The sequence below is a fragment of the Salvelinus alpinus genome, chromosome 7 (genome assembly GCF_045679555.1).
Source record: "Salvelinus alpinus chromosome 7, SLU_Salpinus.1, whole genome shotgun sequence".
NCBI classification, from domain to species: Eukaryota; Metazoa; Chordata; class Actinopteri; order Salmoniformes; family Salmonidae; genus Salvelinus; species Salvelinus alpinus.
The window spans coordinates 27855336-27873797 of NC_092092.1; the positions used below are offsets into that span (position 1 = coordinate 27855336).

The 18462-nt window shown below is 42.9% G+C and overlaps 1 protein-coding gene across 9 annotated transcripts in view; it reads right to left on the bottom strand.

Moving 5' to 3' along the window:
• Window positions 1-2100: 2100 nt before the first annotated feature.
• The window catches only part of arhgap17a (Rho GTPase activating protein 17a), a 49965-nt gene continuing 33603 nt past the window's right edge, over window positions 2101-18462 (bottom strand). For 2 of the 9 annotated variants that reach the window (XM_071409709.1, XM_071409706.1), the window contains 14 exons: window positions 17351-17419; window positions 17101-17182; window positions 12932-13059; window positions 11551-11662; window positions 11357-11438; window positions 11118-11198; window positions 10877-10990; window positions 10690-10781; window positions 10341-10482; window positions 7384-7650; window positions 6507-6664; window positions 5399-5950; window positions 5148-5177; window positions 2101-3897 (listed from right to left, as the gene is read on the bottom strand). In XM_071409709.1, the coding sequence (XP_071265810.1) occupies window positions 3755-3897; window positions 5148-5177; window positions 5399-5950; window positions 6507-6664; window positions 7384-7650; window positions 10341-10482; window positions 10690-10781; window positions 10877-10990; window positions 11118-11198; window positions 11357-11438; window positions 11551-11662; window positions 12932-13059; window positions 17101-17182; window positions 17351-17419 (2052 nt within the window). In that variant the 3' untranslated portion in view covers window positions 2101-3754. Of the gene's footprint in view, window positions 3898-5147; window positions 5192-5398; window positions 5951-6506; window positions 6665-7383; window positions 7651-10340; window positions 10483-10689; window positions 10782-10876; window positions 10991-11117; window positions 11199-11356; window positions 11439-11550; window positions 11663-12931; window positions 13060-17100; window positions 17183-17350; window positions 17420-18462 lie in introns of all 9 variants that reach the window. The other 7 variants (XM_071409710.1, XM_071409708.1, XM_071409707.1 and 4 more) reach the window with 6 other exon arrangements.

An 18462-nucleotide genomic window follows, 5' to 3' on the forward strand; every position in this document is an offset into this window, starting at 1 on the left:
TCCATTTGCACAACAGCATGTGAAATTTATTGTCAATCAGTGTTGCTTCCTAAGTGGACAGTTTGATTTCACAGAAGTGTGATTGACTTGGAGTTACATTGTGTTGTTTAAGTGTTCCCTTTATTTTTTTGAACAGTGTATATATATATATATATGTACAAAATAAGTAAAAAAATAAGTTACAAACAACGCAAATAAACTACAAAAAGAAACACAATAGGTTGGGGACACGTAAAACGTCTGCCTTCCTCTCCAGTGCAGTCAATCCATATGGCAGCGTCAATCCATATTTCAAAGCCTTTGAGTTGCTGACCGTTTGCTCGTCGTCATTCCAGAATACTATGAGCAATTTTTGTCCAAATTCCTGAAAAACACACTGAAAAAGTCGCTGGCATACTATTATATCCCAAATGTATGTATCATTTATTTGATGGAGGTATGTTGAGAATTAACAATTTTACTTCGCTTACAGATGTAGGAGGATCTATGATAGCCTATTAATATTCATATTATACGTGGCATTTGTTCAGTCCTCATCAGAAGTTCTCCACATGATTCTGGAAGATCTGAATGACATTGAGAAACGGCCAAAGTAAGTTTTCCTCTGACTCCTCATTGAGGCATGGTCCTTGCTTTGCTCGGTTATCTGACTGTGGTTGTTTTTGGCCCATCTGCCCACTGAAGGAGGTGTGTATCCTGGGTGTTTCATTGTGTGCTGAGCCGTATGTTCCCGTCGTGGGGCTACCACTTCGTGATGCAGCCCCTCAGCCTCTAGGACCCCACCCCACAGACCCAGCCATAGAGAACCTGGTTCCAGACAGCCTGGCCATGATCTGCGCGTGCCTACTCAAACACAGGGTAAAGGAGGTGCTAAACACTGTTGGTGGCAAATCTCAACATCATTGTTGCATGTCAATTTGTCCATATCACAGACATACCGGTTGTAACACAAATTCATTGTTTCCTTTGTAAGGTATTTTGATATGTAAGCCCTCCATATTTTTGTGATCTTTGAGGGGTTGTGTCACAGGCCTTTCGGTGTGTGTGTTATATAACAGGGGTATTCAACTCTTACCCTATGAGATCCACAGGCTGCTAGTTCTGTTTTACCTGATAATTAATTTTAACACACCTGGTGTCCCAGGTCTTAATCAGCCCCTGATTAGAGGGGAGCAATGAAAAAATGCAGCAGAACTGGCTTCGAGGTCTAGATTTGAGGGTTCTATAGGTTAGCTGTTCAGTGTGTGTTGTTCTATAGGTAAGCTGTTCAGTGTGTGTGTGTTGTTCTATAGGGTTCAGTGTGTGTGTGTGTTGTGCTATAGGAAAGCAGTTCAGTGTGTGTGTTGTGCTATAGGTACGCTGTTCAGTGTATGTGTTGTGCTATAGGTAAGCTGTTCAGTGTGTGTTGTGCTATAGGTAAGCTGTTCAGTGTGTGTGTTGTGCTACAGGTAAGCTGTTCAGTGTGTGTGTTGTGCTATAGGTAAGCTGTTCAGTGTGTGTGTTGTGCTACAGGTAAGCTGTTCAGTGTGTGTGTTGTGCTATAGGTAAGCTGTTCAGTGTGTGTGTTGTGCTACAGGTAAGCTGTTCAGTGTGTGTGTTGTGCTATAGGTAAGCTGTTCAGTGTGTGTGTTGTGCTATAGGTAAGCTGTTCAGTGTGTGTGTTGTGCTACAGGTAAGCTGTTCAGTGTGTGTGTTGTGCTATAGGTAAGCTGTTCAGTGTGTGTGTTGTGCTATAGGTAAGCTGTTCAGTGTGTGTGTTGTGCTATAGGTAAGCTGTTCAGTGTGTGTGTTGTGCTATAGGTAAGCTGTTCAGTGTATGCGTGTGTTACAGGGTAGCAGTTCTGGCCAGGATGCACGGGAGCCAGCTTTACTGTTAGAGGATACAGTAATCTACACCTTAGTCTTGAATCAGAAGTGTTTTAAACAACTATTCGTTTTTTATTTTAGAAATTGTGTGGCCGACACGCCGCAGACTTTACTGGTAGCAGGAGATTGAAGAAATGATTACTAGACAATCGTCCTCCCATCAATAAGACCAAATTAATATTTTTCTTACTCATTTTGTAAAAGTGAGTGATAAAGCCATGACTCAAAACCATATCACATTTTTCTTCATATACTTTATTCAGAAAGGGAGTATAACCAAGCAGTCATTTTACATTAGATTTATTTCTTGTTTCAGCTCAGTCTGCATACAAAACTAGCTGAGCTCAAAACGCAGCTTTAACATTTGTAGTTTAATGGCATTTGTTCATCTTTCAGAGTCTCAAAACAAGGTACTCTTTCTGCAGAAGGATAAGGCAGCAAGTTAAAGGAAAAGATGAAGGGGAATCTCAGCAAGACTACATGGATGATGGTCTCTGAAAAGCAGTACAAGTACTGAACATGTTTTCAGTGAAACTAAAGCATCCAGAAATGTGCCCTTTAGTTGATTCAGGGTCTGTTCCCTAGGAGCACAACCCTGCATTATACTCAAGGAAAAAGCAACGCGTATAAAAAATAAAGATAATTAAGCTTTTCTGGTCTAGTGTATCCAACACCACCTCACTACTAGGTTGTTACATTGGTTTGTGTGTAAAACCCAGCTCAGTGGAAAAGGTAGAGCAGAATGATCTTCCATATAGAAACCTGTTCCCTGGAAAGCAAGCGCTTGTGGGGTTTAGACTTGGTTCAAGTGCAATATCAACTGTTGATGTGATTCACTAGTCAGATGACAAGGTAGCTACAGTATAAGCGCTTAAAACAGTCCTTTCCTATATTCACTTATACAGGAACTGTCACTTTAATGCCCCAGCAACATTGACGTAAACACAGAAGATTAGGAAGGCACCTACAAGCCAAGAGGATCAGCATGTACACTGAAAGTATATAGACCTACCCCTGCTACAACGAGTTATGGAACCAGTAAGGCATGCTTCAGAAAACGGCATGATTATTAACTCAAGCTACAGGGAATGTGTTTTAGGAAATAAATACAGAGAGCGAAGGATGGGTTTCATACAAAAACAGGGATAAAAAGGTATAATTGTGAGATAGACTGGAAACCTGCAGTGACCAGCTACATTTCAGCAACAGTTATTATTTTGGGGGGATTCCACGTTTACTGTGCTTTACATTTACAAATAGTCTTTTTCATTTCTTGAACTAAGGCCATCATCAAGAACAACACACCAATATCAAAGAAGTTTGTCGGTCCACTGTTAACAACCCAGTCTACTAGCAGTCCCTTAAGCATCTTAAAACAATTCCGTATGTTAGCTTAGAAATCCAGCCCTGGGCCCTTAAAACTCATTAAGGTGCAACATCCCATGCAAATGCATACAGTTTTCATTCCAAACCTCATCATCCCCCAAAAATCTACAAAGCTTTATCGAGGCTTCATCAGTGCTACAGTTACGATTTCCTGGTGGGGAGGGGCCAGGGGGAGGCCTGTTCTGTAGTTCCACTGCGGTGGTTGAGTTGATTGTATGGAGTTGTAGCTGTAACAGGCCTGCGGTAGAGTGAACCAAGGGGGTGGTGATGGGAAAGTTAGTGTGTGGAGGACACCAGGAGTTGGAGTTGGGAGAGAGCAGCAGATGTGTGGTGATCTGAGGGCTGAGGGGAGCTTGAGGTAGAAGTTGCCACTAACCACAAGCCTAGACCTACAGTTAACCATTAGGGGATGACACTAATATCTGACCCTGGACCTGTGGTTAGGGTCAACTTCTAACCACACCTGGAGAGGAGATGGAGGGGACAAGGCCAGTCCTCTTCCTTATAGAACGGTACTCTCTGTGTCCAGGTCTGAGTCTTTGGGCTGGGGCACGGACGTCATGGAGGGGGCGGTCACTGGCTGCTGGTCCACAGCAAACTCAGGGATGAAGGCTCGGGTCAACCCTTTGAGAGACAGGGCTGGGTCTGGACAAGACAAAGACAGTGAAATGTTAGTGCTGCAGCTGACTGAGGAGTTCATGTTAAAAGTCTGCTAAGCTGTAGTTGTTTGTTGAGAGACTGTATAAAATCACTCACTTATTCTTTAGCTAAATATTGTGGATTAACTAAGTAAAAATACTAAGAATTCAATTCATAGAAATGCCTAAAGGAGAAAACAAAAGTGGATTTTAAAATCAAATGGTGACTTGTGTTCAATGTTAGTTTGTTTTGGCAAGGATGGTTGACATGCTTAAAAAGACAAGCATAATGCAAATTGAACCTGCAGTACAGACAATCACTCCCCCCATGCTACTACCTTCAGTACCATCATCTGAAGGATCTGACATCCAAACAGTGGTTTCAACCGATGTAATCTATTACCATTTTCCATTGGCTTAAAGATTAAAAATAGGAAAATAGCAGTGCACCATCAAGTAGCGTTAAGTGCCAGCCACACTATGTGGCATATCAGAGATGATGCTGAGACAAGATTTATTCTAATCACAGTCCGCCGAGTCATGCTAATGCTATCCACATTCCATCATGAAGGCAAATAATGCAGCCCTCTCTATTGAAAACCACATCACTGCCATCATCAGCACAGAGTTAAAAGAGAGCTTCCCAAGGCTTGCACCTTAAGTACAATCCTGTTCCATGCATACCAGAACACTAAAACCTGATGCGGTTGGGTTGCCAAACTAAAACACACCTAAGTCAAGTTAGGCATTAGGCATGCAGTGTGTTTAGCCTAAAGTGAATATGTATGAAAGGCTATGATCATGCTTAATATTCTGATGTACAATAGTATAGGCCAAGACAAGGAGCAGGCCATTATGGGGACAAGTCTTCCAATCAAGATGACAACAATGTCTTAACAAAAAAATTAAACATTTCCAGAGGGCGAACAAATGCAATTTAAGGGTTTGCAAAAGACATCCTGACACAATCAATCAAATTCAAAAAGTTTATATTCTGCCAATTCCATGAATCAAATCGTTTTTTAGTTTCCGGTATGCTTTCATCATTTACAGACCAGCCATTAGAGATGTCCTTTGCAAATTCCACATCAAAATGTTACTGATATTTAAATGAATTAATAATGGAGGTTGAACGTCATGATGATTCACAATCAATGGGAACAATTGTAAAAGCAGGCACAAGTGGCATGTTTCTAAACGGATGATGTGGTAATGGAGTAATGCCAAAACGGATGGAGGGCAGGAGCTGAGTATCACCTGACAAACCTTTCATAAATGCTCCTGAACCTGTGGACACAGGACTTTTAGATAAAACATTGTCAATATACTGTCAACACTAGAGGAAAAGGAGGTACTGAATAGTGAACCAATACTATAAACTGAAAGAAGGGATTGTTGTGATATGTCTGTTCGGTCTGTTTATAGACTGTTGTGAATGTATTTATGTGGCGTGTTGCCAAATGAATCTCCCTTCATGGGACAATAACACGTCACTTGACTGGACTCACCCATGATTTTGTAGGCTGTGCTGCAGATCCCGTTGGTATCGTTTCCCTGTGTTGGGGGCTGAGGGGGCGGAGGGATGTTGGGCCTGTTTCTGGGTTTGGGGACGGGGCGCGGCCGGGGGAGGGAGCCTGACTGGAAGGGAGAGGGGGAGCCAGGATGGGCACCGGGTATGTCCTGGAGGGTGGTGGAGGGTGGAGGGGTGTCAGGTGGGGTGGGGGTGTCTGGAGGAGACTGGTCCGCCCCCGGGTAGTCTCCTGCGGGCTGGCTGAGGGCCCTAGGGTGGGGCGGGGGACTGACCTGTGAGGGTGTGGGGGGCTGTGGGGGCGGGTGGTTGGGGGCCTGGATGGGGAGCTGGTTGCTGGATTGGCGGCGGGGGGTGGTAGAGGGCTGGGAGATGGGGGAGGTAGGAGAGTGGCTTGAGGAGGAGAGGGGTCTGGGAGAGGGGCTGAGGGACTGGCCCTGGCCTGAGAAGGGGTGGTGGTTGGTAGGGTTACTGGGTTGGCCTGAAGGGGGGTTGAGCGGCTTGGGAGGGGCAGGGGCCGGCTTCTTTGTACCTGGATAGTGGAGAGAGGTGGACTTCAGAAAGGATCCTATGTCTACATATACTTTATTTTAGGCTACTTGAAATTGTAGGTCTACGTCTAACAGGGGAGCTACACTGGGGCGTCACAAAAACAGTGGGTTTTCAGCTGCTACACCGGACTGGTTAACTATAGCCAGGCTGAGCAGAGCCCAAGCCACTTTCTGTAGTGTTCTCTGGCACGAGGCACGCGTTAAATTCCTAAAAATAGAACCAGAGCGCCATTTTACACTAAGCAGCGCAGGCCTCTTAAAGATCTGCGTTGCTTCCACAGGTTTCATTCAAATGAATAGGAGTGTCTTACACTCTGCAACAGTTACACATCCAGTGTAGCATGCGTGTAAATCCATGTCAAATGGAACAATATAACTGCTAGTGGAAATTACCTTGTAATAAGAGGCTTACTAATGAAAAAGAAAAGAATAGGTTCTTGATAAAAATGTCCTCATGATACCATTATGCATATAGCTCCAAATAAATGTCAAACAACCTAATAAAGCTAAGCTGAATTGCTTTAAGGAGTGTCTCACCTCTGCGCATCATGTGTGGACTGGGCCCCATGGATCCAGCCCCAGGGCCTCCCACTCCCAGCTGTCCCCCAGCTGAGCTGGCCGTGCCCGGGTGGCCCCCACCTGAACCGTTCCTCTGGTGGAGGGTCAGGGTGGAAGTGGGTTCACGCTTTGGGTTGCTTAACAGACAGACAGAGGTCCTAATTTTAAGTACAAGACTCAGAATTTAGCATAGTGCTATGAAAATGTCCATCAAATTGAAGGCCTGTTCTGTGAGCTTTTTGTCCTTAACTGCACTGGGCGGTGTCTTCGGTTTACCTTCTATATTCTGTCCAATGGATCAATAGAACAGTCAAACAGATTGGATGGAAACCTTTCATAAACGGATTCAAAAACATCCTTCAAAAGCTACATAAGCTCAATGAGAAACGGAACCGGAACTAATGGTCAAACAACATTTCTGCTGATTCATGTGTTCTAGCCTGAGAGCAGATGCGTGAGGGCCCTCTGAGGATGGCTGGCTCACACCAACCATTGTTGTAGAGCCAGTGGTCTGAACTGAGATGTACCCACAGTGTTATTATAATGATTACTTGTTAATTGTTTGAGGAAAATGTGGTTAGACAGCGAGAGAAAAACTCTAGGAAAATAATACGTGAAAAACCCATGTGGTCACTTCAACATTTTCTATGCTCTGTAGTCATTTTCCATTCAAAAATGACATTCAAATTACCATAAAACGCATCTATTTGTAAAAGAACAGTGGCATCACCATAAACAGTGCACATACACTTATCAGCAAATGATCATCAAAAGGTTGCAGGCAAAAGGGTATTTCCTTCCCATGCAGTGGAGTGGCATGCGTGTCTGTGCTCCCCAGTGCACTACACACCCTTACCTGAGTTCCTCAGCGGTAGTAGCGAGAAGCTGCTGTGCTGCCACCAGGGCAGCCATACCCAGTGCCAGGCTAGGCTGGCAGCCCTCCAACACCATGCCCCCCGGTGGGGCCTGGAGCTCAGCCACGCACCCTGTGACCTGCCCAGGCCCTGGGGCCTCCACCGGGGGTAAGGGGGGCTGGAAGGCGGGTGAAGCATGCTGCTTTCTACCTAAGGTGTTGCTGCCTCTACGGGGGACGGTGTTATGGTCCAACAGTTTGTTAGCAAAACTACAGAGAGAGGAGAGAGGACAGACAGACGGCAGAGCCACGTTGAGAAAGAAACCCGGGCGACAGGACAGAATCACCAAGTCCCAGAGTAGAGAGAGAACGTGGAGAGAAAGAGAGCGAGAGAGATACTCCACACCAAATAGTCAAAAGGGATGTTATGTAGATTTGTAGTCTAAAGTCACAAAGATAAACTAGAAGCAACTAGAAGCCTATAGCACTTAAGACATCTAAAAATACACTTCAAAAAGACCCCCATGTAAGTATGATAATAATCAGAGCTACCAATCAAACCAAACATTCAAAGTGTAAATTAATATATTATTGGTTGAGTTATACAAGTGAAAATCCTTTAGATTTAAATAGCATATCCTCAGCTCAGAGCACTGGCAGGTATAGGATCCGTCTTTGACCTTTCACCCCATGGCAGTTCAAAGTAGAGGGATGGAGCTAGTAGTGATGGGGTGCTGCTGTATCACGGTAATTGACCGTTAATTAACACATTTAGCATCTCCTGGCTTCCACACACAGCCTACAAGCCACTGATGCAGACCTTAAGTACAGATACATTTTAAAACATCTAATAAATCCATGTAATATAGCCTAAACTTCACAATAAATCCATTATTTATTTTAGACAGGTCTAAAGAAACATGATATGAACAAAACGTAGTGTATTTCAGTACAAGAGAATAGCATTCTCTGAGTTGTCCTTATGTTAGGTACTGATCTGGCTGTGCCATATGGCTGTGGGCTACACTAGTTCATTTAGCAGACAAGATTTGCTTAGAATACCATGGCATTATTTTATAGTATTTTATAGTATGAAGAATACAATGGAATAAAATATATAGTTTCTCCAAACGATCTGAAGGAGTGCGTTGAGCAGTTAACAAAGAAACAGGTACTCCAATATGCTCAATTTAGAGTTATTCATGTAACTTTAGTTGTGACACAAACGTTGGGCTATATGTTTATACATTCTAAGGCTGCATGATGCGACTAATGATGATTTGAAAAGTTGCATGAAAGGCATGAGCTTTGCTGTGTTTTTTTGCGCAGGTTGTACACACTTCATCAGTCTCTCATTCCCAATTTGACAAGCACTTGATAATGCCTCGAATTTCCCGGCGGCATCCCCTTTGTGTGTGGCCGTAACGCCCCCTAAAAATATCCATGCCTTTTGAGGCCAGTGGCCGTTGTGCCCTTGGGCTGAATATAATCATTATAATTCACTTTTCCCTGCGTGCTACTTACTCCGAATCACCTCTCACTCACATGACTCTCCGTCACGTGATCGGGTCTTTCTCACAGGCTACAAGTGAAGACGGACATCGGGGATGCAACTGCGTGCGTCCTTATCCAATTCTGACACGCATATTGAAGATATTGGAAGAACTGTCCACATTTACTTTTCCTCAGCCAACAAGATGAGTAATGAACATAGCCTATGTCAATCTACTATCCCCCATAGTACAAAAGTTGACCTATTCTATTCTGTGAGAGAAATAAATATTCCGAACAGTCTGGGAGAGTTGTGGGATGCGATAGATCCCAAATTAGTACAACCACTAGCAATCAAAAACACTTTTTTTTACGCAATGAGGCTGACGCAACAGATCAGAACGTTTAGCTTAAAATGTTGATAAACTATTAGGCTATTTCTTCACATTATAAGCGCAGCAATGTGCACACGGAAGTAGGTTATAAGCGTGAATGTTCCTTTAGCAGGAAAACACCATTATCAAAAGTGACTGCAAATGCGATTATGCATGTTATGTTTTTATTATAAAAAGGTGCATTTACAGTGAAAATTAACTTACCCAAAATTGAAACTCATGTTCTGCATATGTAGGCTCTACACCCTGTTGTAAAGCGGATAATGCGCTTAAATTTAAAGAAGTTATTTGGCCACTTTAGTTGTGATACAAACCTTATCAAAACATATAGGCCTATGGGCCTACATGAGATATGCGACTACGATATGAAAGTCGCAAAAAAAAAGGTATACATTGTTTCTTGCCTGGGCTGGGCATCATTCACAAGTGATAGTGTGATGGTTGACAATATTAGCCTATTGTTGATTTCATCTTGTCTTTACATATACTAAATAATAAATGTGTGTGAAATTTGTTTTGATTTAGAATGAACCATTATCATGCACCTGTCTTGAAACGGTCAGTGGGGGGAAAAATCCATGTCATCTATGCACTTAAAAAGCAAATGGAGGATGCTTTTCCCTGTGTTTAATTTTCATGCCAGCCAGGTAGGCTATACTCATTTTGTAAATATAAGCAATGTGCTTAATATTAGGAAAGTTGAGAAATAAATATAGTAGCCTATATATAGTTCCTCCTCTTTTAAGAGACAATCACTCTGTTTTCTCAAGCAATTGCATGGCCTATTGAAATGTTGCGCAACATGAGCTCATGGGCTCTCATGAAGTGTTTGATTAGATTATCGATTACATTTGCATTGATGTCAGAGTGATTAGAGGGACAAGAGAGTGCTGAGTACCAGGCAGTTAGCAAGTTTGGCAGGTTACTAATGATCAGCAGCAGCATCAGAGCTTGGAGAAGCTTAATTATCAGGACTAAACAGTCACGTGGAATTTGACTGCCTTCATGACTCGTGACCGCCGGTGTGGCGGTAATACAGTCACCGTAACAGCCCTAGCTACTGTTGGTGGTTACCTGTCCTTGCGAGGGTTATCGTTCTCTGGCCCCACCATACTACCAGGCCTCTTCCTCTCGATGGTGGAACAGTCGTACTCCATCGGATGGTTGGAAGGAGGGGTGGGCATGGCGAACATCCCCGAAACATTAAACTCCACATCTGAGCAAAGGCGGAGAACAGGCAAGTAGAATTCCTTTTAGGCGCCATTTAAAAACAAACAGATCCATTTTGAGTATCCTGGGAATCAAATTTATACCACTGAAAGAGCAATCTGATGACATTCCCGTTTCTATTGTTCATGATCCTGTACACAGGAGACTAAGTACCTCCCTCCTGAGGACCCGGTCAAAGGTCATATATACATACCCTCAGGGAAGAACCAGTCAGCGTGCTGTATGATGGGTTCTATGATGGTCACCACGTGAACAGAGGTAGCAGCAGCCATCTCAGCTAGAGTCCTGCAGGCATACAGAGGAGAGCAGACATGTTATAAACAAACACTAACAAACATTAGTTTTTCAGTTTGAAAAGTAAGCAACTCCCCCTTTCTCACCCCTCTGTTTTGGCCCACAGCATGTTTGGTCCCAGTACAATGGCGATGTTGCTAGGAGTCATCTTGTTGACCTCACTGTCCTGAGCCAGCTTGGACAGGAACTTCACCAGATACCTACGACACAGAGACAGGCACAGGTAAGGCACAGGTAAGGCAAAACATTAGATGCTAACATATCTTCATAATACACACATCTTTGTTGTGAAGTAAAGTTGTGTGAACCAGTCCATCTGTTACCCACCTTAGGTTGGCTTTGTTGTTCTTCGGTAGTTGATCACACACAACCCATAGGGCCTGCAGACGCTTGTCTGGCTCTGAAACGCTGGGCAGAGAGACAGAGGGACAATCACGGACCTGTTTCATGGTTGCTCTAATTTCACTCCTTTTTAAATTTTATTTCTCATACTTTTTTATTTTATTACTGCTCTACTTGGTTACACTTCCTTTAACAGCTATACAAGAAGGTGTGTGGTGGCTTACTTAGACGCCTGAATCCACTCGTCGTAAAGCTGGAAGCTCATCAGAGGTTCCGGCAGTTCTCTCAGGTAAGACTTCAGGGCTCCTGGAATGAAAGGACAGTTATGTGAAGAATGGTCTGACAGTCATTTCAGTTATATTACTTGAAAACTCTTGCCGAAACATGTATAAAACGTGAGTAGGGGTTAGCACCGTACCAGCGACAGCGTGGGGGTCTGAGTAGAACTCCTCCAGCTGTGAGGTGGAACAGTCCAGAGCAGCCTTGAGCTTCTTCAGTTTAGAGGCCCCTGCTGCGATCCTAAACAGGCCCTGATACAACAACACAGACACGATTGATGAGACACAGACACACAGTCCGCAAACAATGCTTAAAGGATACATTTGCTTTTTACAACCAAATCTGTTTTATGCAAATGGCATGTCATAGAAGGGTCCAGACACTTTTTTGGCGATTTCACTTTATTAAAAAAAATACAAATAATGATCATCCTCGTTGTGCAGTACGGGGGCTCTGAAAGAACATGAACAAAGGCTCCAAAAACACTCAAATACGTCCTTTTAGAAACGGAAACGCTTTCAGTATAGTGATGCAGGTCTTTAGATGTTGTACATGTGAAATTGTGTCATTCCGAACTTTATCCGCAATGTTCTATTCCATTTTGTACGACTCGAGCAGCTTACCCTATACAGCTGTTACATTGTGTATCCTGCTGCTAGAATGGACGGAGCGGTATTGTTCAAGTCGCCAAAACATGTAATATAACGTTGCGGATACATTTCAGAATTACACAATTGCATGTCTACAACATCTAAACACTACACCCTATTGTTCATGTATTTTTCCCGAGCACCCATACTGCACAACGAGGAAGTGAATCGCTGGTTGGGTAAATAAAATAAGAGTGAAATCGCAAAAACATTTTGATTTGTTCGTAAAAAAGCTAAATTCTCCTTTAATCACTACACAGACACCCAGCCCTGTATTTATTCATTCACACAAATGCAAACACACATCACTCACCTCTCTCACATGCGCGCACACACACACACACACACACCACTCTCTCTCCCAAACAAACAGTCCCTCTCTTCTCACCACACTGACTGTGTTGTGTTCACCCATAGAATGAACAGGAAGACAAACAATGTGTTGAGAACTAAAGACTGGGAGGAGTAAACACACAGCTGATTTACTATGACCAACAAGATACTTTGTTGTATTCTAAAACCGTGCAAACACAAACATAGCATCCTAATAAATCGCAATTACAGCATAATTGCTGACATTTCTAACAAGTGAAAAGAACTTCGAACATTGCAACAGATTTGAATGTTTTTTGTCCCGTCTCTCCTCATGTTCATTTTTGTAAACATTTCAAATTGATGGGTTCAATTATGTTTAGGACCAGTTTAAGTGCATTTTGTGTTTCGTATTTGGGTCCACTTTCGACAAAAATGTTCAATCCATTTCCTCCATCCTATTATTCCACCCATCCATAATTACATTTCAGTCCTCAACTTACTATGATCCCCTCATTTCTCCCCCCCTCCAGCCAATGCTTCCCTCCATCTCCCTACCTCCTCCTTCATGCCAGTCTCCAGCAGCATCATGACGCAGGCCTCTAAGGGCAGAGCGATCTCTCTGCTACTCCTCTTCAGATGCTCCTCCAGCCCCGTCCCAAACGCTGGCTTCTCCGTCCACGAGTCTGAAGGGAGAGCGAGAGAGTGGTAGAGAGAGAGTGGTAGCACTGAGCATGGTGGAAACAACACTAAAGTTGTTACGGGTCTGCAGCGAGAGAGGGCGGTAGGTAGTCACCCCAGGAAGAGCAGTGTGTGGATGAGAGGTTAGGAGGCCTGGGAATGGTAGATTTCTAGGTCAACAATGTCCCCTCTGGCCAACCATCAGTCACTCCCTCCTCCAATAAAGCTAGCTGTAACGAATAACCACATGGTCTCCATCCATGGTATGTGTTCCCACTCTGTGGAAAGGAAAGCCCAGGTAGGTCTGAGCTGTAAATAGTGTTTGACTTTGAGTCATCATAACCTACATGCTGAGAGCAAGGCTGTCTGATTTAGACCAAATGTGTTCGATTTACTAGATAAAAACAAGCTAACAGGACACAGCTTTCCAACCACAGAGGGAGAAGAGAGAGCGAGGATGCCCATACTAAAAAGAGAGTGGAGACACCAAAATAAGATGGCTTCCCTGTAATCCTTTTCAGTCCTACAGAAACAATAAGCAATTCTCTATATTTGACAGAGCCTGCCAGTTGCATTCAGCCATCATTGAGAATAATAAGCAATTACTTTGACTGAGAGATGGTTGATGTGGCATTTTAATATAGTTAAGTGATTGAAATGGTCTAACAAATAACCAAGATGCTAACAGCTGTAGACTAGCTGGCAGGGGGAAATTAAGGAGACATTAAAGGAAAGATTCACCCATTTTGAATGTTATATCGTTGTTGGGCATCTCTAAACAATGTTCTATCGATTCTGGGGGTCATTTCGTTTTTATGTGTATCTGAGCGCTTGCCGTTCACGCAGGCAGAAATATAGCCGGTATGGCGTAGCATTTTATTTAAATCAGGGTAGACCAATTGAGACCAGGACCTCATTTTCAATGGTGTCCTGAGACCATAAAGTAAAATACAAAAAAATATAAAACAAGATATAATAAAAAGTACATTACATTAGAACATCAGCCATCAAACAAGTTATTCAAATCAATCAAAACAATTGCACACCTCATTGAACTCATTTATCATCAAGGTTATGAACTGCCTTAGTGGCATCCAAATGTAATTAATTTTGTAACTGATTCCAAACATTTGGAGCGTGAAAACTAAAAGCGGATTTACCTAATTCCGTGGAGACCCGAGGAATCTGAAGAGTTAACCAACCCCTTGAATGGGTTTGGCATGTCATTCTTTAATACGTTAGATTAATTTTAGATCGCGAAAATGTCTATCATACATGTCAGATTTCAATACTGGTCAATGTCAAAACCCGGGATGTTGTTCTCTCTTGAATGAGCCATTGATCATATTTTTTGCGATATTCCTACCTCGAGAAATGTATAATTTAACAGAGGGTCCACCACATTTCTCCTATTTTTCTGCTTCTTCAGTCCAGGGTGCACTGCATGCTGCGGACCACTCCACTCTGCGAGGCACACGATCTGTGGTTGAACATGGTGAGATTGTAGACTCCTAAATTGATAGTGCAGTTTGTTTAAGCGATTTTACAGACAACTAGCTACTTCATATGCTGATATTGACCTCAATATTATTGTGTGTAGCTAGCCAGCCAGCCCATAGAGAGAGCATTGTACTGTGGGTTTGTAGTCGACTTGAGCTGCAAAAGACTTCAACGTTTCACGTTGCTACCAACCTTATTATAACAAAATGTTCTCACGTGGTGTTATTTTTAACACTGCAAATTATAAGAATTGGTGGTTTTGGGTGGATGTTTCCTTTAAGACTTCAGCCAAATTTAACAATAACATCATAATATACTGGACAGAGTTCCTGTATCACGCTCAGTTAAACCTTTATGAGCCCGAAGTAGAAGAAAAAAAATAGCCTGTGGCTAGAGGGGGGTGGGGTGGAGAGATATATTTTTTTGGAAGGACGTGAGGATTGGTCTGTACTAGAGGTCGACCGATTATGACTTTTCAACGCCGATACCGATTATTGGAGGACCAAAAAAGCCGATTTCATTTTTATTTATTTATTTGTAATAATGACAATTACAACAATACTGAATGAACACTTATTTTTACTTAATAAAATACATAAATAAAATCAATTTAGCCTCAAATAAATAATGAAACAATTTGGTTTAAATAATGCAAAAACAAAGAAGTAAAAGTGAATTATGTGCCATGTAAAAAAGCTAACGTTTAAGTTCCTTGCTCAGAACATGAGAACATATGAAAGCTGGTGGTTCCTTTTTAACACGAGTCTTCAATATTCCCAGGTAAGAAGTTTTAGGTTGTAGTTATTATAGCAATTATAGGACGATTTCTCTCTATACCATTTGTATTTCATATACCTTTGACTATTGGATGTTCTTATAGGCACTTTAGTATTGCCAGTGTAACAGTATAGCTTCCGTCCCTCTCATCGCCCCTACCTGGGCTCGAACCAGGAACACATCGACAACAGCCACCCTTGAAGCATCATTACTCATCGCTCCACAAAAGCTGCGGCTCTTGCAGAGCAAGGGGAACAACTACTTCAAGGTCTCAGAGCGAGTGACGTCACCGATTGAAACGCTATTAGCGCGCATCCCACTAACTAGCTAGCCATTTCACATCGGTTACACCAGCCTAATCTCGGGAGTTGATAGGCTTGAAGTCCTAAACAGCTCAATGCTTGAAGCACAGCGAAAAGCTGCTGGCAAACGCACGAAAGTGCTGTTTGAATGAATGCTTACGAGCCTGCTGCTGCCTACCACCGCTCAGTCAGACTGCTCTATCAAATAATAGACTTAAATTATAACATAATAACACACAGAAATATGAGCCTTTGGTCATTAATATAGTCAAATCCGGAAACTATCATTTCGAAAACAAAACGTTTATTCTTTCAGTGAAATACGGAACCGTCACATATTTTATCTAACGGGTGGCATCCATAAGTCTAAATATTCCTGTTACATTGCACAACCTTCAATGTTATGTCATAATTATGTAAAATTCTGGCAAATTAGTTGGCAACGAGCGTCACGTCTGGAGGAAACCCGGCACCATCCCTACGGTGAAGCATGGTGGTGGCAGCATCATGCTGTGGGGATGTTTTTCAGCGGCAGGGACTGGGAGACTAGTCAGGATTGAGGGAGGATGAATGGAGCAAAGTACAGAGAGATCCTTGTTGAAAACCTGCTCCAGAGCGCTCAGGACCTCAGACTGGGGCGAACGTACACCTTCCAACAGGACAATGACCCTAAGCACACAGCCAAGACAACACAGGAATGGCCTCAGGACAAGTCTCTGAATGTCTTTGAGTGGACCAGCCAGAGCCCGGACTTGAACCCGATCAAACATCTCTGAAGAGACCTGAAAATAGCTGTGCATCAATGCTCCCCATCCAACCTGAAAGAGCTTGAGAGGATCTGCAGAGAAGAATGGGAGAAACTTCCCAAATACAGTTGTGCCAAGCTCGTAGTGTCATACTCAAGAAGACTTGAGGCTGTAATCGCTGCCAAAGGTGCTTCAACAAAGTACTGAGTAAAAGGTCTGAATACTTGTGTAAATAGTTTTACATTTTTAATACAGCTGCAAAAAACAAAAAAAAATTACTAACATTTTTTGCTTTGTCATTATGGGGTATTGTGTGTAGATTGATGAGGGGGAAAAACAATAATCCATTTTAGAATAAGTCTAATGTAACAAAATGTGGAAAAAGTCAAGGGGTCTGAATACTTCCCAAATGCACTGTACAGACCAATCCTCACATCCTTCCTAAAAAAATCTATACTCTCCACCCCACCCCCCTCTAGCCACAGGTCTGAATACTTTCCCGAATGCACTGTATCTTGCTGCGAGAGGTTTTTAGGGGGGAGTACAATGAAGTTGTCCCTAGACACATTTGACGTAGTACTGCATTTCCTTCCATCATGGTTAAGGCTAGGATTGGAGGAGGATAACTTCTGGGCATGTTCAACCAGCACGGGGAGAGGAAGACTGTGTTGTACTGCACCTGGCTGTCAGAGGGTGTTGGGGGGGCAGGAGTGTAGTGTACCTTGCTGTGCTTGGATGGTTGGCAGGACACTCTCCAGCACAGTCAGAGATTTTCTATGATAATCAGCTTGGGCCTCTAAGAGCTGGGAACACAACAGAACAGAACATTGTGGAGGGGGGGGGGGGGGGGGGAGCGAGAGACAGTAGAGGGAGAGTGTAAATCATCAACTATGAGGACATCAACTATTAAACTGCACACCCAGTCAATCTACAGCTGTGAACATTCATGCACACCCAACATGCACACCCACCATTACATAGTAGCGGGCATAGTCCCCTTCCTTTGAGAAGAAACTGTACATGTCTGCAGCCAGTTGGTCCTGAGAGAGAGGAGCACAGACAAGAGATCATTACAACCAGATGACAGAAGAACCAGCTCTCAGAACTTACATTTCAAACTTAAAACACATCATCCATTTAATGAGAAAACATCACATCAACAGTAATTTCCCTATGCCCGTTTTATTATTGACCTAAGCGGTGAGTGGCGAAGGGGTCTAAGGCACTGCATCTCAACGCAAGAGGCGTCACTACAGTCCCTGGTTCAAATCCAGGCTGCATCACATCCGGCCGTGATTGTGAGTCCCATAGGGCGGCCCAGCGCCGTCCGGGTTTGGCCATCATTGTATATAAGAATTTGTTCTACACTGACTTGCCTATTTAAATAAAGGTCAAATATATATATATTTTCTTATCCACCTCTCTGGTCTCCATTATATCAACATCGAATCAATGTATTTCAGGTGGCAGCTCTGTTAGTGTTAGCGGTGGGTATGGCCATTGGGCCTTCCACAGTGAATGAATCTGTCTGCTGTTAACAGGGCCTGGGTAGAGCTATAGGGTTCGTAGGGCTAAACAGGCTTGGAGAGTAGAGGAAGGAAAACACACAGGCATGTAGTTTCCTGGACAGATGACCTGACACACACCACTCCATACAAACACAATACACTGAGTCAGCAACATACACAGAGAGGCCACATGCGCACAAACACACCCACACACACAGCTGACTGGGCATTCTTCCTAAAGCAAGCAGCCACAACGTCACTGAGGTTGGAATGTCCACTTCTGCTCTTATGTACAGTACCAGTCAAAAGTTTGGACACCTACTCATTCCAGGGTTTTTCTTTATTTTTACTATGTTCTACATTGTAGAATAATAGTGAAGACATCAAAACTATGAAAAAACACATATGGAATCATGTAGTAACCAAAAAAAGTGTTAAACAAATCAAAATATATTGTATATTTGAGATTCTTCAAAGTAGCCACCCTTTGAGTTTGCAAAGCTGTCATCAATATGAAATATATTTTGACTTCGTTTAACACTTTTTTGGTTACTAGATGATTCCATAGGTGTTAT